General features: G+C 39.7%; 1 protein-coding gene across 1 annotated transcript in view; it reads right to left on the minus strand.

Annotated features, from left to right (window-relative positions):
- The window catches only part of LOC113152036 (carnitine O-acetyltransferase-like), a gene marked incomplete at its 3' end in the record, with an annotated part of 29,327 nt that extends 11,505 nt beyond the window's left edge, over positions 1 to 17,822 (minus strand). The window contains exons 1-6 of the mRNA XM_026344949.1: positions 17,565 to 17,822; positions 13,234 to 13,352; positions 7,241 to 7,294; positions 5,534 to 5,699; positions 3,212 to 3,386; positions 1,409 to 1,590 (exon numbers count right to left, since the gene is read on the minus strand). Coding sequence (XP_026200734.1) covers positions 1,409 to 1,590; positions 3,212 to 3,386; positions 5,534 to 5,699; positions 7,241 to 7,294; positions 13,234 to 13,352; positions 17,565 to 17,822 — 954 coding nt within the window. The remainder of the gene's footprint in view (positions 1 to 1,408; positions 1,591 to 3,211; positions 3,387 to 5,533; positions 5,700 to 7,240; positions 7,295 to 13,233; positions 13,353 to 17,564) is intronic.
- Positions 17,823 to 25,161: the final 7,339 nt, after the last annotated feature.

A 25,161-nucleotide genomic window follows, 5' to 3' on the forward strand; every position in this document is an offset into this window, starting at 1 on the left:
GAAACATGTACTCTGTCTTACTATGAATGACTTTCATGCCTCTTCTTTCAAGAGCAAACCTCCACCTATCCTGCTGTTCCTCCACCTGCTCTCTATTCTCACTGCAACCCACAATGTCATCTGCAAACATCATTGTCCAGGGAGATACCTGTCTGACCTCATCTGTCAGCCTGTCCATCAGCATAGCAAACAAGAAGGGACTGATCCTTGGTGTAGCTGCACCTCCACCTTGAACTCCTCTGTCTGACTTACAGCACATCTCACCACCATCATACTTCACTCATAAATTGTCCTGGACTACTCTGACGTACTTCTCTGCCACTCCCGACAGCCTCATATAGTACCACAGCTCCTCCCTCGGCACCCTGTCATACGCCTTCTCTAAATCTACAAAGACACAATGCAGGTCCTTCTGACCATCTCTGCACTTTTCAATCAACATTCTCAAATTAATAATGGCATCAGTGGTGCTCTTATGGGGCATGAAACCATACTGCTGCTCACAAATCTCCACCTTCTTCCTAAGCCTGGCTTCCACTACTCTTTCCCATAGCTTCATTGTGTGGCTCATCAACTTTATTCATCTGTAGTTGTTGCAGTTCTGTGTGTCACCCTTGTTCTAAAGATCAGTACCAGAACGCTTTTCCTCCATTCCTCAGGCATCTTCTCACTTCTCAATCCTGTTGAACAAATCAAACCACCAATCCTGTGATTGACAGACAACTGCTCTACCTATTGAGCCACAGCCAGCCATCATAATCTTTCCGTTTGGCCTTTAACAGAAAACTTCACTCTGCACTGCACTTCCTTGTACTCTTGGTTTTCTTCAGTCCTTTCTACATCCCACTTCCTTTTAGCCAACCTGTACTGTCCTGTACTTCCCCATTCCACCACCAAGTTTCTTTACCTTCTTTCCTCCCTCCAGATGACACACCTAGCACCTTGCTTACCCTGAAGAAGGATATAGTGGTAGATTTTAAACCATATGTCATCCTGCTGGGTGGTGAGAATACCAATAGGCTCTGTGTTGGTCTGTAGTGAAGAGCTGCAGATTTTGTGTAGTTGGACACAAAGCTGTTCAAGTGTCAGCGGGGTCCCATCACTGTTGTACACATCCAGCTTAAAAAACTTTGCAATTCCTTCACATGTCCCTGTATTTTTGTTACAAGGGCAGCAACAACAGTGCACATGTTGAAAAAGGTGAATAGCTTGCTGTCCTTACAAAAACTATGACATATACAGAGAAATAAAAGCAAAATGAAACCATGTCTTTTGACTGTTGGTTTCTTATTCGGAGTTTTACATCTACAGCATGTTTTCCTGATAGTAATATTGGTCCCTAGTACTTGAGCGCAGAAGATACATCATGTCAAGTTCGTCTGTGTGTATTTTGCATCTGTTGTTTCACCTGTAACCCTTTGTCAAACCAGCGGTTTGCACTGTTCCATCTGCTGCCTCCTCCATGCAACATCTGAAGAATTCCACTTCTGCGATACGTGATCTCATCAGACACAGCTGAGATTGCTTGATCCAAACACACTGTGAAGATGCTACTTTGGATAGTTGACAGGGATTCTTTGTTGGTCTTATCTGGAAGCACCAATGACATTAAACATACCAAATGTCAATCTATTATATAAACACAATGTGTATTTGAATACACAAACACATCCAGGTGACATGATAGTATATTAGTGGAGCAGCAGTAAATAGATAAAAATTTGGAAAGAAATGTTGATTCTTTGGTAATTAAACATCACTTTTGGCCGGTATTTGGTTATTAGATGTTTTTAGAGACAACACAATAATTTCATAATTTTATTCCTTCTAAATTAGACCCACTTTACATTTAAATATAGTGTAGATGTACACTATTGTATGAAGCATAACAAGAATGGCAGGGACTGATCACATAAACTCATCTGTGGACTACAAATTAAATGTCTGGCAACACTTGGGGAAGGGAAGCTCAGATGCATTTTTACCATCAGTGCTGTGCAGCTGTAACATAAACAGGCAGTAGAACTAACCTACAGCTCACTTGAAGTAACAACAACAACACCATAACAATTTTTTTTCTTTTTGATAGTAAAGTCATCTGACAGTGTCATGGCATCCTGCACCTCAGGTTCAAATTCATCTCCAGCTCATCCCCGACAGACTAGTGAACAAGTATTTGATCTTTTAATGTGCACTGCTGGCTAATGGCTAGTTTACATGTTTCTTTTTTGTAAGTAGATATGAAAGACCTGAATGGTTGAGTCAAAAAAATTACTCTTGACTATGTCCAATCAGTTCTTCTTCTCTAAAATTCTTGAAAAACTAGTTGCAAAACAATTATGTGGCCACCTGGAAGGAATAAACTGTATGTAGATTTTTAATCAGGATTTACATTATAGTGCAGAAACAGCTCTGCTTTTACTTACTAACGATCTTATCTTAGCTCATTTTGTTAGATCACAACATTTTATTATACACTGACTGAAATGTCCTTGGGATTAAAGAAACAACATTAGGCTGAATTAAATTGTATCCATCAGATAAATTCCAATTTGTTCAGGTTGAGGATGATTTCATGCACACACAAGTTAGTTATGAATTCCTCAGGGTTTTGTGCTTGGAAGAACTTTTCTTTTTCTTAAATATGTACTCCTTAGGCAATAATATAAAGAAAACTCTCCATAAATTCCCATGGCTAATCAGATGACAGCCAAGGTGTTGCTAAGTCACTCCCTAACCCTAACCCACTTTGAAGTGTGAAAGCTCATATGGCACTGTATAGGTGGCTAATTAATTATCATATGTTAAACTGAGCTTCACATATTTAATCAAACATCTAAACATGGTACAGCAAGTTCCTAAAACAATTATCTCTGGTTTGTGTGAGCGTAAACTACTCCTACCCTACCAACCTTCCCAGTTTTTTGTCTGATGCGTGTTGCTGTTAATCTTTTGTTACCTGTTCTTTTCACTCTCCTCTTTACGCTCACACAAACCAGTCAAGGGAGACTGCCGCCTACCCCGAGCCAGGGTCTGCTAGAGATTAAAGTGAATTTTTCCTCTTCACTGTTTACTAGTTACTCAAGTAGTATTTATTTTTTACATCACTCTATATATAGTTATATTCTGTAAGGTCCAAGTGCCCTGGGATGACTTTTGTTTGATTTGGCGAGTTAAGCCTACCTGCTGATTTGGATAGGTTTTTGCTTACCCTGAAGGAGATAGTTGTAGGTTTTAAACCATATGTCACGCTGCTGGGTGGTGAGAATACCAACATGCTCTGTGTCTGTCAGTAGTGAAGAGCTGCAGATTCTGTGTAGTTGGACACAAAGCTGTTCAAGTGTCAGCGGGGTCCCATCACTGTTGTACACATCCAGCTTAAAAAACTGAATCCCAAGGGGATCAATCACAGACATACAAACACAATACTGGATTACAAACTAGGTAAAAAGCTGGGAGTGAAAGACAAGAATTCCTTAAAGACCTAAGTATACACTACTTATTAATTTAACATTTGTACCATTGTATTTTTTCATTTTATGTTTTTTAACACTGAATAATTTAAATTATTATTAGCTATTATTAACAAAAACGAACAAAAGTTTGTTAAATAACCCAGAATATGTACCATATTTTACTATTTTATTATATTTGAGATTGTCCAAAGTAGGATACATAGCTTTGGTACACTTTACTTTAGTAATCAAAGGTCAGTCAATTTGAAAGCTATCCTTTGTTTTGATGAGTCCGAATGTGAAATATTTTCTGTATATACTGTATAAATAAACCCCACTCGCCCCTTCCTTGGGGCAGTCTTATTCCTACAAGCTTGGGTCCTCTACCAGAGGCCTGGGAGCTTGACGGTCCTGCGCAGTATCTTAGCTGTTCCTAGGACTGCACTCTTCTAGACAGAGATCTCAAATGTTGTTCCTGGGATCTGCTGGAGCCACTATCCCAGTTTGGGAGTTATAACCCCCAGTGTTCCTATCACCACGGGTACCACTTGTGCCTTCACCTTCCACATCTTTTCTATGTCTTCTTTCAGCCCTTGGCACTTCTATTTCTTCTCGTGTGATCTTAGCTCTGTCATTCTCAACCACCTTTAGAGGTGTGTCCCATTTTGACTTTGGGACTTCCAGCCTGTACTCGGCCTGGGCACTATGCCAGCCACTTGTAATGGCGTTCCATGTATGCCCTGCCTGCTAGCATCTTGCATCCCAGTGTTTTGTGCTGCATTATTTCAGGGGCATCTTTGCACATCCTGCACCTGGGTTCCTGCCTGCTATGGTAGATCTTAGCCTCTATTGAACTTGTACTCAGTCTGCTCCAGTGCTGCTAGGATTGGTGCCTCTGTGCTATCTTTCAGTCCAGCTTTGTCCTGCCACTGGAAGGATCATGGCTTTGACTACTAATACTCGGCTTCTTTCCTTCAGCTTAGCGTAAAGTCTCAGGATGCTGGATTTGGGGTGAAACCCTCTGTATATTTTAGGCCAGCTTATCATGCCAGCCGGGCACCTGATAACCAGGAGGGCATAGGTGTTGATCTGAGGGGGTTCAGGCCCATGCAGAACATTAGTGGGGACAGAGAATCTCCTTGGAATATGCCGTTGATGTTAACTCGGGCAATCAGCTTGAAGTTGGCTGTTTAAGTTCTGAATGAAGGTTCTTAGAGTCCAGTTGAGCTTGTACAGTTCCAAGCATTCCATGATCTATGTGTGATGCATTGAGTCATGGGCTTTCTTGTAGTCAATTCAGGCAGTGCACAGGTTGGTATGTCTGGTCTTACAGTCTTGGGTGACTGCTTTGCCTACCATTAACTGGTGCTTTGCTCCCCTGGTGTTACTACAAATTCCTTTTTGGGCACTGCTCACGTATTGACCTATGTGCCTGCTCATCCTAGCTGCGGACCTATAGTGACAGGAGCTTCCATGTTGTGCAGAGGCAAGTTATTGGGTGGTAGATGGATGGGACTGCTCCCTTCTGGGAGTCCTTCAGGATCAGGACTGTTCGGCCTTACATTTACCGTTCAGGGTGGGTCCCCTCCATTAGTAGCTTGTTCATTTGTGCCGCTCATGGAGTGAGGTTAGCGTCTTTAGCCAGTAGGCATGGATCATGCCAGGACCTGGTGCTGTCCAGTTCTTCATACCTGAGACCCTCCCTTGGATGTCTGTCATTGTGATGGTTATTGGATCTTGTTCAGGAAGGTTGCTGTGGTCTGCTCTCAAGTCCACCACCACAGACATTTTCCTCTCCACTGTCGTCTAGTGTTTAGCTAAGTGGGGTTGTTGGGTTTTCTATGTATAATATTTATGTATAAAATTATATTTTGTAAAGTCTTACACTGCAAAGTTCCTTGAGATGACAACTGTTGTAATTTGGCATTACATAAATAAAATTGAATTTAATTTAGTAAGTCTGTAAGTTTCTCTTACAATGGGAAAAATGGCAAAGTTAGCTATTAAGACACCTTTTGAGTGTAATACTTAATACTCAGACCTCAGACAGAGGGGTTTGACACTGATGTGCTCCTCACCTGACAGTTGTGTACTATAGTGATGTGTTTGGCAGCTTTGGAGCTTTTGGCATGGAACACCAATGAGTCTGTCGTTAGACCAGGGATACGGAAGGATGATAGCACCTGCTCATACTGCTTCATACATAATGGCTTCCCTCCCATGAACTCAACTGGTAGTGTGTCACTGCAAAATGCAAAGCGACAAATCCAGGTTATTTATTAATTTATGCACTGTCATGTAGGAAACTAAGACAAATTCTGAAGTACAAAATTGACTGCAGCTGTGCCTTTTTAACATGCACTGCGTTATATTGCAAAGACTGAATTCCTTCTGAACAGTGTTGACCAGAGTAGCTAATGCTATTGCTGCTGCTTTCAACTTTCAACATTTTGGCCGCTTGTATCCGGGACCTTGTCCTTTTGGTCATGACCCAAAGCTCATGGCCATAGGTAAGGGTAGGACTGTAGACTGACCGGTAAATCGAGAGCTTTGCCTTTCGGCTCAGCTTCTTTTTCACCACGACGGACCGGTACACTGACCGCATTACTGCTGCCGATGCACCAATCCGTCTGTCAATCTCACGCTCCCTTTTTCCCTCACTCGTGAACAAGACCCCAAGATACTTAAACTCCTCCACTTGAGGGAGGATCTCCCCTCCAACGTGGAGGGTGCAAGCCACCTTTTTCCGGTTGAGAACCATGGCCTTGGACTTGGAGGTGCTGATTCTCATCCCAGCCCTTTCACACTCGGCTGCAAACCGCCCCAGTACCTGCTGGAAGTCCCGGTGTGATGAGGCCAACAGGACAACATCATCTGCAAAAAGCAGAGATGAGGTCCTGTGGTCCCCAAACCAGATTCCCTCCGACCCCTGGCTGTGCCTAGAAATCCTGTCCATAAAAGTAATGAATGGGATCGGTGACAAAGGGCAGCCCTGTCGGAGTCCAACATGCACCGGGAACAAGTCTGACTTACTGCCGGCAATGTGAATCAAGCTCCTACTTCGGTCATACAAGGACCGAACGGCCCTTAACAAAGGGTCTTGAATCCCGTATTCCCGAAGTACCTCCCACAGGATGCCACGAGGGACACGTTCAAATGCCTTCTCCAAGTCGACAAAACACATGTAGACTGGATGGGCGAACTCCCATGAACCCTCGAGCACCCTAGCAAGAGTATTGAGCTGGTCCAGTGTTCCACGGCCAGGACGAAAACCGCATTGTTCCTCCTGGATCCGAGGTTCGACTAGCAGCCTAATTCTCCTCTCCAGCACTCTGGCATAGACTTTCCCAGGGAGGCTGAGGAGTATGATCCCCCCATACTTGGAACACACCCTCCAGTCCCCCTTTTTAAAAAGAGGAACCACCACCCCGGTCTGCCAGTCCAGAGGTACTGTCCCTGATCTCCACGCGATGCTGCAACGGCGTGTCAACCAAGACAGCCCTACAACATCCAGAGACTTAAGGTATTCAGGGTGTATTTCATCCACCCCTGGTGCCTTGCCACTGAGGAGCTTACTGACTACCTCAGTGACTTCGACCAGGGAAATGGACGACTCAACCTCTGAGTCCCCAGCCTCTGCTTCCTCAACAGAAGGCGTGTCGACGTGGTTGAGGAGATCCTCAAAGTATTCCTTCCACCGTCCTACAATCTCCCCAGTCGAAGTCAGCAGCCGTAAAAGAATATAATTGTTAAAAAAATTGAGAAGATTTGAGCTTATTACTTACCTGTCAATCATTGTCTTGATATCCAATATACTTGCTATGAATTCAGCAGCACACCTAAACAGAGAGATCATGGTAATTTATTCAAATTAGACATAACCTGTTTAAACTGATCACAGAAACAGAAGCCAAGATATCTCAGTTTTTATTACCTTTTACTGATTGATCTCCTAAACCCAAAATGTGATGCAACAATAGCACGTCCATTTAGCAAATCAGGTCTACACCTACACCTATTATTAAACGCTCTTCCTAGAGCACTTTACTCTACTAAGTTCTTATCCTTGGCTCAGCTTTTTTGCTTGCCTTGTACCTAACTAATCACTTTGGATGTGCCTGAAGTGCCAAACTAAATTTATTAACCTAAAACATTCTTGGATCAGTATGTAAAATAGTAAGAAAAAAATGCAGCCTGAGGCACTTTTACTGGGGCACGTGTCCCAGAAACAAAAAGCATATACATTTTAAGAAGTTATTAAATTTGCCTTCTTGAAAAAGAATTTAAGGCAGGCCTGCTGCATTGGATTACATTAGCCTAATAATTACCTAATAATGTGGCCAGTTAGTATTTTCAAAGGTCCATGCACCATTGCATGGCATTAACTTTGTGCCTTTCTAAAATATACAATAGTTTACACACTTGAGTCATGTTTTTATATTAATAGTAGTATGATCTCTGTGCTATACCTCACAACATGCTGTACCTTCACTCCGCCAAAAGACTTGACAGGCTTGTTAGACCTTGTTCTTCACCCGATGTAACTTATCATTACCTACCATTGCCTATCATCCTGGTTCCAAAAATATCAAGCTTTTTCACTGCAGTTCCCTGAAGCTGAGGAGGCTAACCCTCCTAACAGCATTATTTTTCCATTTTGTATCACACTGTCCCATAGATAAGCACAGATAACAGACACCCATGCTAACCTTCCCATCCTTTGTAAATGGTCTGCACTTAATATAGCACTTTTCTACCTAGCTGGTACTGGTACTAGGGACCTCAGTTTGTGGCAAGGTTTTGCAGAGACTTCTGTCGGCTTCTGGGTGCAACAGTCAGCCTGAGTTCAGGGTTCCGTCCCCAGTCTAATGGACAAACCGAGCTGCAAAAGTCTGTATGCCGTTTTTGCTCCCAGGAGCCTGCCTAAAGGTCCCCCCTCTCAATAAAATATGCTTACAATTCGCTCCCCTCTTTCACCACTGGCCTCTTCTTCTTCCAGGTGGCATATGGTTTCATACCATTTACTCGACACATTTGCCATTTCTGCCTGTCTTCATTGTTAGTGATGTTCACACATTAGACAGACAAGACAAATGGTTTCAGAGAGGTGTAAAATAAGCCTTACATGTGCAAATAAACACCCCCTCACTCAACAGATCATTATGCTCTTTCATCTATCCCCAGAAAAATCAGACCCAATTCAGACAATCACCAGATTGGCCACACCTAATGGCTCACTTTATTGGGTGGGAGGGGTTGGCAGAGATGTGATTATTATATCTTTTTACACCATCTTCTCCCACTGTTTTCCACCTAATAAGCCTATTCGTAGATGTGTCAACAGAAATGTTAACATGTGCCAGAGATTTCTGTAAGTCTTTAGCTGACACTCTGACACTTTACCTCACTAAGCATTCTGCGCTGTGCTCATGCAGTCATCTTTACAGGACGACCAACAAGTATCAGAGTATATAGTATAAGAGTATCAACAGTGCGGAACTTACTCCATGTGTAGACAGTCTGTCTTATCGTGGACACATGAACATCAAGGTTTTTGGAGATACTTTTGTAACCCTTTCCAGCTTCATGCAAGTCAACAATTCTTGAGCATAACCCAAAACTGGTGTGTGTTTTTAAAGGGCAGGACAGCTTTCAGCAACACATCCAATATCATCACACTGATTGGACTCCTGGCTCCAATTAGCTTTTGGAGAAGTGATTAGGCTCTTCACATACTTTTTCCACCCTACACTGTGAATGTTTACATGTTATGTTCAATCAAAAAATATATGATGTTTGTGTACTATTATTTTAAGCAGTGTTTTTCTATTGTGGTGACTTAGATGAAGATCAGAGCACATTTTATGACCAATTCATACAAAATTCTATGGAATCCCAAAGGGTTCACATACTTTCTCTTGCCACTGTATTTTGTCAGTAAAAGGATGAAGCATCCAAGCGTGTGAATACTTTTTATAGACACTGTACAAACATCACTCCTGTCTTTGCTTCCTTAGATAACATGAGATAAGATTTTATCTCCAGCTGTTTAAACCTTATAATATTGCACGTAGCCTGAGATCCTCTGGGAGAGTTCTTCTGATGTTAGAATGAAAACTAGAGCTGACAGAGCTATTACAGTTAGACCCCCCAAACTCTGGAACAACTTACTTGAGGAAATAGGATTAACCTCCTAATCCCATTTAAACAGGGACAACTCCTTATTAAGAACAACTTCCAACTAACTTTGATGAATGTGATTGAGTTTCCACCATCTAACCTTTAGAACTAGGTTTCTAAAGGGCTGATGTTGCAGGTGCAGTTTTTTTTTTTTTTTATTGTTTCCTGTACTCCAACTGGTCAGGGCAGATGGCCGACTAACTCGAGCCTGGTTCTGCTGGAATTTTTTTCCTCCAGACAGAGCTTTTCCACTCCACACATGTATTCAGTATTGCTGTGGCTAACCTTAATTTATCTGCATTTCTCTGCTCTGCTTGAGGTTTTGTAAGTGCTTACTCAAGTTATATTTGTTGGGCTACCTGTGTTTTTTGTTTCTTAGGGGGAAGCGCTTTATAACACGTTTAGGAAAGTGCTCCATAAATAACTTTATGTATTCTTCTTATTATTATTATTATTAGATGAATTTTTAAAAAATTCGGAAAAGTAACTAGTGCTGTGCAAACACGTACAAACACACCCTAAAACAGGGGTGTCAAACTCAATTGCACAGGGGGCCAAAATCCAAAACACACTTTAGGAGGCGGGCCGAACAGGATAAACATTTATTGAGCACACTAAAACTTTTAAAACTTAACTTTTTTTAACATAAGCCTTAAATAACTTATAATATTTTGCTCTCTACAGAAATATATCCTCTCTAAATTATATATTATATATTAAGTTAGAAATAAAGTAAACATTAAAAGAACAAACATTCAAATTTCTTTAATCTTATGTCATTTTATATAAAAAAATAAACTTAATTTTTAAATATCCCAAAAGATTTTGCTCTCCATAAAAATATATCCTGTCAAAATTATACAAATTCAAAATGTGAACATGCTGCATAACAAAACCTGGAAATATAAATAAAATTAGTGCTTCTCAGCAATAACAAATCAAATCATTCAGTCTTTGCTCTTATGTCATTTTATCAGAACTGCATCTTTTTTTGTCAACAAGTTCGTTACTATTTGGTGTGAGGTTCTGTGTTGTGGAGATTCTCAGGATGGACTGTAGGTTCTCACCAGTGAGACGACTCTTGTGTGCTGTTTTGTTAGTCTTCATCACTGAGAAGAGCTTTTCACTAAGATTTGTGCTACCAAACATAAACAAGGTTCAAGCCGCATGTGGACGGAGCTGGGACATTTCTGCGGGAATGGAGTGAATAAAGTGTGCAGGTCCTGCAGTCTCCTACTTTACCTTCAGTCATTACACTGCAGCTGAATCTGCACAGGTGCAGTTTACACAAAGACGTCAAAGTCACCAAAGCTCCGTGAGAACTCAGTTTATCAGCAAAGTGCGTATTTGCGAACCGTTGTAACGATATGGTTCAACATTACTTGGCATCCTGAGGACTAGCTTCGCAATAACTTGCAGCATCATAAGCTAAACTTGATTAACGCGGAATGTGTTCGGGAAGGCAGCTGAAGCGCTGCATTATGGGATTTGTAGTATTAGCGATGAATGAATGCGCTGTATAATACCGGCGGGCTAGCTCTAGTAGTCATTTGGCGGGCCAAATATAATTACACCAAATTTGGCCCGCAGAGTTTGACACCTATGCCCTAAAAGCAAACATAACAGTATTACTGCATATGACCCAGCCAGCTAAGCAGGGCACAGTACTGTAGACTCTGCAGAGTAATGCTAGCCAGTCTACAGTGTATCACCTTATACAAAATTGGGCGAGTTCAGAAGGAAAAACATAATATCAGAACTGGTGTTGGGGAAAGGGCTCCCAGGGATTATACAAAGCAACTTTAAAGCGCCGAATTACAACAAACGTAAAAGGCACTTTACAGTGTAAGCTTTGAGATCTTACAAAATATAATTAGCCTATACACAGAACTATATAGAAAACCATTCAACCCCAAGCACCAGGCAAACTGTGGAGAGAATGTTGTGGTGGAGAGTGTTTTCACACCTTAGTGCATTTATTTTGGTCTAAATCAGTGGATGAAGTTTGTAAAGGTGGAGCGTTTTCCTATTGATTTGGGTTCTTTTGACACTGAGAAAAAGTGTAATAAAATGTGTCACATCAAAACACACAGGAACGTGCTTAATGGTAGGATACTGGGATTTGAACGACGACGACTGCTCTACCACGTGAGCTACTGCCGCTCCTCAGATACAGGAAGAAGGTAAAGTGTTGTGGACTACTGTATCTTTGTGTTACAGGAGAGAGATTATTTCACAATTAATCTTTACACAGGTTTGTTTTGTCTTTTATTATTCATTTATTAAATCGCCTGCAAAGTCATCTCCATGCATCATCTATCAATCATCCTTGATTAATTAGACAGCATGTTTTTGTTGGACAATGATACGGATTGAGCCCACCTCTTTTTGAGTGTCTCTGTGTGGTTGTTTTGGTGCACACTCAAGTGTGATTACCGTGTTCAAACAAGACAAAACAAACTTGAGTTTGATTTAAACAAACAGTGGGCTGCAAACTAAAGCCTGCAGCCCACTATTTGAGAGCACTGCTGTAACCGAACGTCTCAACACAAAAGGATGTTTCTGAATGCTTTGGAATGGCATGGTAAAAAACTTTAACTGTTTTTTTTGACATAGCATGTGGATAATGCTAGCAGGACAATTCTGTTAACCTACTTTCTCTGGTTTGTTTTGAAACCATTTGGGTTTGCAGTAACACTACTGTAAGTACTGGAACGTAACCTTAGCTGAAAAACATTTGTTAATGATGTTGTTGAATGTAATTCAGCGTGCTTTCTGTAATATAGCATGTCATTACAATTCCCTCTCCTGCCAATACTAATAATTAACAATAAATTAATAAAAATAACATTTCATCTCTGTGCTGTTTAAATATCAAACCAACTTGCAATTGTTTTGCGATTACAAATAATTGCTCAGCTCTACTGGGTGATCATGGAGGAAAAAAATCTCAAGCCTGGTGGGAGTTTGGCGAAGCAATGTAGGAGGGATATCGGTCAGCCTCAAAGAGATTCTGGTCATCACTGTTTGGGGTAATTACGCAATACTATTATATCACACAATAACATAAACATGTTTAATAAGTTTGTTCAACTTGGGAACTGCCCACTTTTCCATGGGCTCATGAACCAGCATTGAGCCACGTCACCATGTATGTCTGCATAATGTTTGCATCCACTCTCAAGTAGTGTGATGTCATAGTGTCACGTTGCAATTACTTTATCATCTCAAATATTAAAATTCAACCAAAGAAGCTAGTGACTAAATTAGTGATTAAATACTCCTGCATTTAGGAGATGTAAATGTCAAGCCCAATATAGAATAAAATAAATAAATAAGATGCCCAAATTAACATTGTTTACTGACTTAACAGCCAGATCCCTCCATGTCAATATTTGCTAAGAATGTAAGAATATGAATTTTATAATAACAACATTTGTGCTTCTCCAAGTAATCATCATTTTAACATCTCAATTAAAACACAAAATATAAACTCATGTTTTGCAGTGGTTGGATGGCACATTACTTATTCTTGATGTATAGAGGAACATCTTAGGAAAGTTTTTAAAGGGGAAACAGAAGTGTTTGTAAGTGTTACCTTATTTGTCCGTGCTTTTCTCTGAAGTCCTTTCTTTTAAAGAGAATCCCAAAATTTGACTGAATTACAACAGGTTTCCGGTTGGCAAGACGTTCACTCTTCATGTAATCGTCCGTTGCCTACATAAAATTACAAACAACATGTGACTTACATATTCAAATACATGCAGAATATATATGTGAGAAACATTTATGAATATGATATTTTGTAGCTGCCAAAATGAACAGGAGGAAACTTTTCAGTAAACTAAAATTTGAACTAAGTGATGATCACTACAGGCTGCAACCATACTGGTATGTCTTTCGATGATTCATTTACATAACACACTTGACTGTATTTATATCAGTATTCTACCAAAATATAGTATACAGCGACCTGACATAACTACTACTACCGCTGTCTCCATGTATCAGACTTATTTGTCCAGCAAATCCCATATATGCTCAATTGGATTGAGATCTGGGCAATGTGGAAGGCAAGTAAACACCTTAAACTTGCTGTTCTTCTCAAACCATTCCTGAACTAATCTTGCTTTGTGGCACTTCGCATTATCCGGATAAAAGAGGCCATAGCCACCAAGGGAATAGCATTTCCAGATGAGATGGGAAGTTTGATTCTTTTAACTGACTCAGATCTGTGACTCTCCAGCAGTAACTTGAACAAATCATTTTGAGTTATTTCATTCTTTTTACAGCAGGTGATGCTGTAGGCCCTCTTGTGGGTGTTGTAAAAAAGGCTGCAGTTGTCAAACACTATGTTCTGATAACAACATGGTTTGCTTCAGCTGACAAATTATAATAGATAAAATGCCACAAGCAATTCAAACCATGGGAAAACGTAGGAAAGCAAATTCACACCACAATAAAGTGACTTGTGTCCTGCATCTTCCCTGCTATTCCTGTTTAGCAGTCTGACAGTGACTTAGTAGCTGTCATGTGACAAATGAGCGAGAGACCGATCCACGAACGAGGGTACTGCTGCCACAGCCTGAGCTGTGAACGATGAACGAAACCGTGCAGCCTGAGCTGCCTTTCACGTGACGGCTGGTAGAGGATAAGTGAAAGTAAAACTTTACAAACAATGAAACTTTTAAAGCAAAGAGTAAGAATAAAAAATGTTTACATGGTGCATTCATTGTGTCTAAAACGACATTATTATTATTATTGTTGATGTTATTGTTGTTGTTGTTTTTAATAATGCTATATTTTGTTATTTTAAGTATAACATAACATAGTATAACATAATCAATATGTTGATAGAATTTTCAAAATATTCATGAACACACATATAAATACACTTTACATTATATACACATATAAGGGACATAAATAAAGTTAAATAGCAAAAGTTACATAAAAGTTAGTAAAAAAAGTAAAAAGTTAAATCAAACCAACAACAACAATATTGCACAAATATCAGGATCACTGTGGAGGCAGTCACAAACCCACAGACAGAGTTCAATTATTCAAATGTTCTCAAAAGCAGTCTTAACAGTGAGCGATTACAAATCAAGAGTACAGTTAAAAATCCATCACTAACTAGAATTCTTACTAGGAGTCAAAATTATTTCTGCAATAAACATGAATTACTTTAATCACATACCTCTCAGCGCTCACTTCAACAGTTTGAATCAAAGGTTTGATAATGTCCACTGTTACTTGGACAATTCCCCATTCCTCTGTGGACAGTGTGGATAGTGGTGCATTGATATGTGGAGATGATTAGATCTTAATTAACTTCAATTAACCTTTTCAACATGTAGTATGTTGAATTGTACCTTGTAGCCACATCCTGCTTCAAACGCAGTTGCTCCTGGCCCATCTGCTGCTCTGTGGTATTCAGCTTGTCTGAAGCTACTGTGCTTTGTGGAAGTATTCCACAACAGCTTTTATTTTTTTTAATTGTGCCCTGAACCTCCTTAAGTGCAGTTCTAACCACAAGGTTTAAAACATGAGCAAAGCATGGTAAATGGTAAATGGTCTGCACTTATATAGCGCTTTTCTACCTAGTTGGTACTCAAAGCGCTTTACACTGCTTCTCATTCACCCATTCACACACCGATGGCAGAGCTGCTATGCAGCTGACCTGACTCACCGGGGGCAACTAGGGGTTCAGTATCTTGCCCAAGGACACTTTGGCATGTGACGTGGCAGCCGGGAATCGAACCACCAATCCTGTGATTGGCAGTCAACTGCTCTACCTATTGAGCCACAGCCACCCCAGTGATCCCAGTGCAAGTATTCTCTCAGGGCTGCCACAATGTTGCTGTTATTGTCTGTGACACACGCTACAACTTTGTCAATGTCATCCCATTTAGTTGCAACTCTCTTCAGCACACTTGCCAGTTGAGCAGAAGTGTGTGTCTGTCAAGACAAAACAGTCCAGGAGATGGTAGGTCATCACAAAACCCTGTACATGGTGGCAGATCACAGACATGTAGCTTGTGGTTGTCACAGGTGTCCAGCAGTCTGTTGTGAGGCATACAGCAGGAGCACTCTCGATTTTTTCAATTAACTCAGCTCTTAGCTTTCTATACGTCTTGGGCAGTATAGCATAAGACAGTGTTTTCCTGCTAGACAGAGTGCATGAAGGGTCCAGAGTCTTTGAATATTCTTTGAAGCCTTTGTCCTCAATAATGGAAAATGGTTGAAAGTCAGAAGCAATCATTTTAACCAGTGCTTCATCAAGCTTGCTATTCCTGAGCAGATTCCTTGGCCTTGTAACACAAGTGCCCCTCTGTGTTTGTTGTGGCCTCCTTGGCCCAACTGATGTGTGGGTGGTGCTAGTACTGTTGGTGGGTGCTCCTGGTGTACTGAATGTTGCAAAAGCTGTAGCCAGTGTTGCAGCAGCAGTGATTTGAGGTCCAGATAAAGTGCTGCTGGTGGAGATATTTGCAGCTGCTGCAGTGGCTCCATCATAGTGGCAGAAACGTCACTAAAGTGGTTCCAAATGTCACTCCTTTTCCTTCCATTCATTTTTCTGACCTGCTCAGACCTCTGTTGTTTGTGTTTTCTGATTTAACCTACTGTAAATGTTGGGGGATGAGTGGGGGATGGGTCACAGCCTGCTATGGAGCCTCTGATGACAGTAGCGCTCAATTTGTGACAGAGGATAAAATTAGTTCTAATTGCCCACTCTGTGCAACATTAATGTGACAAGGTGAAAAGCTTTCTTTAAACCGAGGTGCAAACTTGGCCTGTGTGAGTTGCACTTGATCAGAGGCTCTGAAGTTTACATTTAGTGAGGATTTGTGGTGCGTTTTCTCATCCAATGCTAAACGGAAATGTCCGAGACTGACAGTTAGTGGTATGACTGAAGCGTATTCTGCAGTAGTAGAGCACAGTATTGTACAGATTGGTTCCCCTAAAGACAGGTAGACTTAAAAAAATTATTCTCATTAAATTATTACATTTCTCTCGACATGTCAGAGAACGCAGATATGTGAAGAAGGTTTTGAGCATAAACGCCAAGCAGATGAAGTACAGGAACTATTAAAGTTCAGGAGTTTAACGTAATTAAGTTACGATTCAAATTTCAAAAGTTAAAGCAACCAAAGAACATTGATTCATTATTATTTAATAAATGAATAATATATTATAATATTTTATTATTTTTTTGGCAGAGTACAACACAAAATCAACATGTTGATATAATTGTGGAAAGTATTTATTTACAACACACTTTATATACCTTATATGTACACAGTAACACTACACACATCCACAAGAATCAAAGACCACTAATTAATTATGATTCCATAAATAAATAATGTCTGTCGGGTATCAGCTGATAAATAAACACGTGACAATAAAATGAGGACTTGAGGACGGACGCACAGTTGAGTGAGCCAGGGAACCAGCTTTAACTTATTTTAGCTACAGTAGCTTGTCTGTGGCACTCAATGTACAACATCCCATTTTGTTTTCCACAAAAATATCTGATCGTGCAGTTCAAAATTCAGTTTTGTGACTCCAGTGTTGTTAAAGGTTATTACATTAGGGTTTAGACAGACTAGGGTAAGATTGGGGAAAGACTGTTGTCACTTCACACACAACATCTGAATTAAATTTAAACCTCAAACACAATCTATGTCTATCCCATATCAAAGTACTTTTCTTGTCTAAACCCAACCTTGCACAGGACTCTGGACCCTAATATGTTGCACCAGTCTGTAAGACCTGCACATTGTTGAGGCTATACTTTACCTTCTGATCTACAATTAAAAAAAATATTATCATTATTGTATCAATTTCAATATATGTTTATATATAATACTATTTATATATATATATATAATTTCTGTCTGTAGCTGAAGAAGTTGTTGAGCTTACCCAGTTTCCAGTTTTGCATGCTCTTCTTTCGAGGCTTCTCTGCAGTTTTTCTCCAATGCCTCCTGCCATTAGAAACTCTTGCACTAGTCCTGTTGTATGCTTCAGCTCATCAGTGTCCACAATAGACTCCAACATGCTGAGGTAGCAGTCAAAGGTCTGCTTCAGAGGTGGAACAGGCATTTTGGGTAGTCCCTTCTGCTGAATTAGATTTGAGCCAGTAGCAAGAGTAACTGGTACAGTTCTCACGAAGTGACACATTTTTACCAACCTACAAGGTTTCCCTGTTCCCATCGTTACCTGAAAGATAAGATAATGTAAGAAAACTCCATGTCCATAAATTGAATTCTAACAGCTAGGGCTGTCAGAAATAATGTGCTATTTTAGCATAATTAACTAAAGTACGAATAAGACCTTAAAAAATTAACATTGTTAATTGTGTTCCATTGTGCCCTTGACTCTGTGGCTTCAGGAATTAGAAAACAGATGAACTGTAGCCGCTGCTGTGTGAAACAGCACCAGGAAGATAGGAGAACAGCGACAGAAGAGATAACTTATGCACCCCAAAATCATGTATCACCGTATTAGGCCGATTAATGTAGAGCAAACCATTCTGCAGTGATATGGGATGGGCAAAACAGTTTGTGAGGATAACCATATGAATTACAGGTTTAGGGTTCTGCAGAGCCCATTCATCAAACCTTGATATTTCTCTATTCTACATGAGCATGACTGCTATCACACAAAAAATCATAAATTATAGTGTAAAAATGTTTATTTAAAGGCAAACGTATACTTGAAATCTAATATTGTTTTGATCTTTAAAGCTGAATTAAAAAGAAAAAATAAGCTCTATTATTTCTGGCAGAGATGAACAATTCTCTGTTTGAAATGAGAGACTGCTATCACAGAAAGGTTAATCATTGTTTACCTTACAAATATGGATTTATTTTTAAATCAAATGTTTAACATTCCAATCGAATCCGATCCACATCAGTATAGATATCCAGCATATTTATTCCTTTTTGAGATCTGATATGCTTTCAAAATTCCCTTTTAATTTTTTTAGATAGTAGACATTGACATCTAACATATTATTAAAATACAGAGGCAACTTAACTTTGTCTGTCAAAATACCTGATTTACAAATTTTTTCACAAAAATATCTGAACTTGCAGTTTGGTGACTCCAGTGCTGGGTTAGCATCAGGGAATGATTTTATGCATTGTGAACACACAATCCCTACCCTATCAGCAAAGTGCGTATTTGCGAACCGTTGTAACGATATGGTTCAACATTACTTGGCATCCTGAGGACTAGCTTCGCAATAACTTGCAGCATCATAAGCTAAACTTGATTAACGCGGAATGTGTTCGGGAAGGCAGCTGAAGCGCTGCATTATGGGATTTGTAGAGGGCTATTAGCGATGAATGAATGCGCTGTATAATACCGGCGGGCTAGCTCTAGTAGTCATTTGGTATAGCCTCGCGGGCCAGAGTTTGACACCTATGCTCTAAATTATAAAGCCACTTAAATGACATTGTAAATCAATCATGGTCAATAAAAGTTGGTGACTTTGAAAAGTTGGTTAAATGGTAAATGGTCTGCACTTACATAGTGCTTTTCTACCTAGCTGGTAGCGCTTTACACTGCGTCTCATTCACCCATTCACACACAAGCACACTCACACACCGATGGCGGAGCTGCTATACAGCTGATCTGACTCACCGGGGGCAATTTGGGGTTCAGTATATTGCCCAAGGACACTTTGGCATGTGACGTGGCAGCCGGGAATCTTGTGAGTGGCAATCAACTGCTCTACCTATTTAGCCACAGCCACGTTTTAGGGGAACCACCAGCTCTTCCTTGGGTATCGGACTGTAAGGTTTTGCATTGTGCATGTTCTAAATGATGATACTGCTTCAGATGTTAAAGAAGGTTAGTGGTATTACCTGTCTTTGAAGGAACATGCTTTTGACGCAGCATGGTCTGACACTAATTACTGAAATTAATTAGCCAGAATATCTCCACAATATTGAATTTCTCTGACTCTTCCTTAATTTTTTTTTAATTAGGTTCTTAGGGATGTGTTCTTGGTCAACACTGTTGTTGTAACATTTTTTGTTCTAATTTTCTTTTACCCCTCCCCTGCTCCTCATGTACTGATATGCACAGCTGCCGTAGCCAATTCCTCATTCTTCAATTCTGGGTTATTTCGAGTAGTCATTTTATTGAATTTTTATTGTAATAAATCCTGAATGATTAGCCCATTTTTTACTCCTTTTTCAAGGCAGTTATATCTGTGTTAGGAGTGCTAATAATTTCGAAATTGTGCAGTAGTTGTAGAAGCACACTTGCAATATTTTAAAGTACACAGCAGGCAAAGGCACCTTAAAGAGGGGAACAAGCTTGGTGTGTGTTTTTCTGTGTAGAAAAGGTATGTATTGTAAAGATATAGTGTCATCTATGTACTAGCATTGAAATGATTTTACTGTTAATTGTAAAAATGTGTAAAAATATTCCCAGTTTGGTTTCTGATTGCTTTTACTGTTATAATGTATTTATAGAATTATTAAGTTATTATTATTAAGTTAAATAATCTCTCTAAAACTGACTCTGACTTGAAATATTTTTAAATACTTTTAGAGCAAATATTTCTGTATGTAATTTTTTAGATCAATTAATCGCAGCATGAAATTAATTAGATTAATTTCTTTTACTTACAGCACTATTAATAAAGCATTCTAAAATCTAAAATGAAGACTACACAGAATACACAGCACTGTCGATTTCAACCAGGCAAAAGAAAAAAATTGTTACTTACCAGCCTTCTATTGCAAAATCTTAAGATCATACTTAAAATAAAAATAAATAAACTGCAGCTAGACCCTATCTGTAGAAAAGAAGAAAAGCGGGTATAGAAGAAGACTCCCAGCACTAGGAAACTGAAATTAACTGAGAAGAAAACATTGGAAGCTTTTTAAACTGTCAAACTGAATGTTGTTCTAAAGTAAATTTGTCTTTCCATACCAGGTTTGTCTACTTACACAAACACACAAAAGTATACAACACAAAATACTCACATCATCTCTGCAGGCCATTTTTTAAAATTCACACAAAACTAAAGTCAAATAAGAAAATAATCAAAAATGTACTGTCCAAATAATAGTATGTAAGTCTATTACTTGTATATACGTCTATGTATTGTATGTCCATTAATCTTCAACACATTTATTATTACAGCTGGTAAAACATTATTTGCCATTACAAACTTATAAGCTGTGTGTTTATTTGCTTCAAAACTCTTTCATTTAATTTTCACACAAACCCATTTCATTGATTTGATACATGAGACTTGAAATTCAATCTACAGACTGGTGCAGGATGATCTCAAAGAGATAGTGTCACTATTGGAGCCTCTATTTCATTCTGAGAGCTTCATTTCATATAATCTGAACTGTGTTTCTATTTGTTGTGGCTTTTCTTCTCGACATGCAGGGCTGGCCCAAGGCTTTGGCAGCTTTAAAAAGGATATGGTTTGCTTGTTCTCCTTCCCTGTGCTGCATAAATAAACTAATTGATTGCTTGCCAAATACAATGTATTTAAAATGACACACCCATGATACATTTAAGCAACTGTTAACAACATAAATTAGTCATATTATGCTTTTTCATTTTATTAGTTCTAATTTCACAGTTGTGATGATAGGTATCAATTTTACAGTTTTTCTCATGCAACAAAAGCAAATATTTCCCTCAAACTCCCTCAAAGCACAATTTTTGATCAAACTAATATACAGTATATTATCAATTTGTTGTTTTGTTTCTTTGCATTGGACAGATTAGAACACTATAATTATACATTTTTTATTTAATTAAAAATGAAACACTAATATGTTTAGTTTAAATAATTTTGTGTGAATGAATTAGGAATTATTTTAATTATTTCAAGTTTCTGAAAAGAAAGAAATAGCATTGGGCAAACTGAATAAGTTCTATGATGGATTATTATGGCCATTGGGAAGATTTTGTGTTTTATGTCTGAATGCAAGCCAAAAGTTTGATTAAAAATTTAAATGTCTAGAGACAAAACTTAAAATTGATGTAGAGATGAAATTCAAACTGTTGGGAGCTGAAATGTTAATGCATTTAAAAAATGTTTTGAGTTGATGAACTAGTGAAATATTACTTCAAACATGTTTAATAACAAGTCTGTTATTTGTTTTTTAGCTAATGAACACAATGTGGTAATGCGCATTAGAATTTTTGCCTTTTCTGAAAATTGAATCTGTTCAGAAGGAGAAACAACACACAAGCCTGGCTGCAGTTGTAAAAAGGTAGCTGGTAATGCACAAGTGCAAGGAAGGCTGCACGTGTGTAATACGGAGAGCATATTGTATGATGAGGCATACAGTCCCTCCTGGTCACCCACAAATTAATTGTTTATTAATCACTTTCTTATATTTCTACCCTTGTTACCAAAACCAATTCGCATTTAAAGGAACAATAAAATATCCATTATACTAAATAATAAAATGACCACTGCTGCAGGACCTCTTTGATACACTGAGCTCCTCAGCAGCGGCTGAGGTGAGAACTGCATCATGGATCAGAGCAGGGCAGAGAGAGGAAATATAGTGACCATTGGAACAGTGGATGTTTCAGCAGCAAAAGCCAGAATGGAATATGGGGCTGCTGCGAGGACTGAACACTGGCAGGAGCTGGTGCAGGAACCATGATGGTTGCACACCTTAAGGCCTGGGGAGCTCTTAATCGTGACAGGGATGGGGAAAAGAGATATCAAAGACTTTCCACAACAGGGATAAACTGGAAATATGCTCATCGCAGGTGAAATAAAGAGAATTAAAATAAAGAACAAAAGAGCAGTAGCTCTTGCAGTGGTGAGTTTAGTTTTCTTCATTGTGCTGGCTGGGTCGGTAGTGGCCAGATTATACTGTGGGAGTGGGAAATTTAATGGACCCAATAATGCCAGACATGAGTGACTTACAAACAAAGCACTGTTTAATGACAAAACTAGAAATATGCAAAGCAACAGAAACTCGGCAAGGAGCCAGACAAAACACAAAGTGACAAAACAAGGTGGCTGTGGCTCAATAGGTAGAGCAGTTGTCTGCTACTCATAGGATCGGTGGTTTAATTCTCTGCTTCTTCTGTCGCATGCCAAAGTGTCCTTTGGAAAGATAGTGAGCCCCAAGTTGCCCCCTGGTGAGTCAGATCAACTGCATAGCAGCCCTCTCTTTGGTGTGTGAGTGTGTGTGTGTGTGCATTTGTGTGTGAATGGGTGAATGAGATGCAGTGTAAAAGCGCTTTGGGTGCCAGTTGGTAGAAAAGTGTTATATAAGTGCAGACGATTTACCATTTAACAAAACCCCATCGATACAAAACTAATCCAAAAGAGAGCAAAGGTCCAAAACATGAGACAGGCAGAATCCAAAAAGGGCAGGAAACACAAAGCAGGGTCGTGGCTGGAAAGAAGAATGACAAACAGGATGAATGCAGGTAGAAAAATTGACGATCTAGCGTGTTGTAGGCTGAGGGGACCTTAAGAAGAGAAGGCTGGTCCACAGGTGAAACTGATCTGAGCTGATAATGGTGATAAGGAGAAGGCCAGAGTGAAGGGACATAATGACAAACTAACAGGGGCAGGGTCAGTCAGGGACAACTACTTTACAGAATTCCTAAAGTTGATCATCCTTTGAAATAATAGCAATATGGTAAGATTAAAAACAAAGCTCTATACGGAAATACAATTTATTATGTAGAAAACACTAACAGGACCTGTTTGACATGTTTTACATGGGTTTTACATGTTTCTAGTTGGAAGCAACTAGTGGTACAATTAGATCTGTCAGAATGGAGGGAAACTCAATAGAATAATGACACGTTTTGTTTGTTACTGTAAAACAGGATAATGAAGTTACCGAACTGTTCAGATGCAAATTTTGTGTATAAAGAACATGATGATATGGCTTCAACACTGGAACATCCTTACCAGTTGTTGGCAAGGGAGAAACAGGGAAACAGGTCTCCATGCAGGAGACCGGGATTTGAATCCCGATGGTGACCTATCTCCAATAGCGGTCCTTAGGCAAGACCTTCTTACGCTTACCTGGAATCACAACATAGTGGCCTGCTCTGGTGGTCTCTGCCATTTGGCAGCTGAAATGAGAAACAGCTCTGCACAGTTCACGCCAAATACTCAAACACTCACTTCTAACACCTTCGGGATAGTCAGAATTACCAAAGGTAACAGAGGTCTACAATCCCAAAAGCCAAGTCACCAGTCATGTAATCAGGAGAGAGAAAGTCACGTCCAACAGATCAAGAATGCCAGGGTAGGAGGTCCAGACCAGAGCAGAGGTATAAAGCCAGAGAGATGGTTAGGAGGGAGAGCCAGACGAAAATGAGAAAGAGAGAAATTATACCTGTCAAAGGACAGAGGCCAGCAAGCTTGACGGGGTTTAACATCTTGATGGACTGAAGATTTTATGGTCTTTGTAAACCAGGAAGTGCTCCAGCCAATGCCTAAACTCCTTTACTCATGGTCACCATCGTTTTAGTTTTTCTTAGTTAGAGAAGCGTTGTGTCTATTAAGAAAAAGGCACATGGTTGAGGTTTCTAGTCTTTTTCAAATTTCTGGGAAACGATGGGACCCCACACCATAGGCTTTAACCTCAACCACCAACTGTTTTCTGGGATCTGAAAGTTCAAGGAAGAGGGTTGAAGCTAACCTTTCCCAGAGCTGGGCAGAAGTGTCTGGGCTACAAGTGACCACTTAAACTTTTTTTTTTAGTTGTAATTTTGTGGAGTGGTGCCATGATAGTGCTGACCCCGTTAATGAATTTCCTATAGAAATCTGCACATCAAAGAAATTTCTGTAACTGTTCACAACATTCAGGGATGGGCCAGGAGGAAACAGCTTAAACTTAAGCGGGATCCAAAGCAATGTTTCCAAGATACAAGAAAAAATGGAGGACAGAGAGAACATGCTGGACGTGTTTGGTCTTAGTCTGGAAAAATATCAAGATGTATTTAAAAGACAAACCTACCTTAGCTGTTGCAATGATATTGGCAACCTATTTGTCATGCCATGATGCCGGATTGCCATTGAGAATGGCAACCCGGCAGACCACAGCTCCAAAGTCCTTTTGGCTTCCATTATCTTGGCTACAGAAACCAAAACTCTCAGAATCCTCTGAGATTACCCACTTTCTACATGAGTCACCTTTAATCAGAACCCCTGATTTAACTTTTGGTCACATAACTAATCTGTTTCTCCTCTGTAGAACTCCTGTCCTCATCTCTGATCATTCATTATCTGTAACAGTAAACCCTCTTACCTTTAACACCAATATTTGTCATTTGAATCAGGTCCTCAAAAAAGAAAAATGACAGAGAGATATTCCAGAGGCCGTTTTTTATTTTTTATTTGTTTTATTTGGGGGGGGGGGGGTCAACAGCCAACAGCCAACAGATCCCTGTTGGCTGTGGCCTAGTTCTACTCTCACATACACAGATTGTGTTCAACCACAGCTGTTAAGCAGGAAGTACCGCTGTAGCTTTGAGTGGTGGTGTTGAG

Source organism: Anabas testudineus, chromosome 4 (genome assembly GCF_900324465.2).
Source record: "Anabas testudineus chromosome 4, fAnaTes1.2, whole genome shotgun sequence".
Classification (NCBI taxonomy): domain Eukaryota; kingdom Metazoa; phylum Chordata; class Actinopteri; order Anabantiformes; family Anabantidae; genus Anabas; species Anabas testudineus.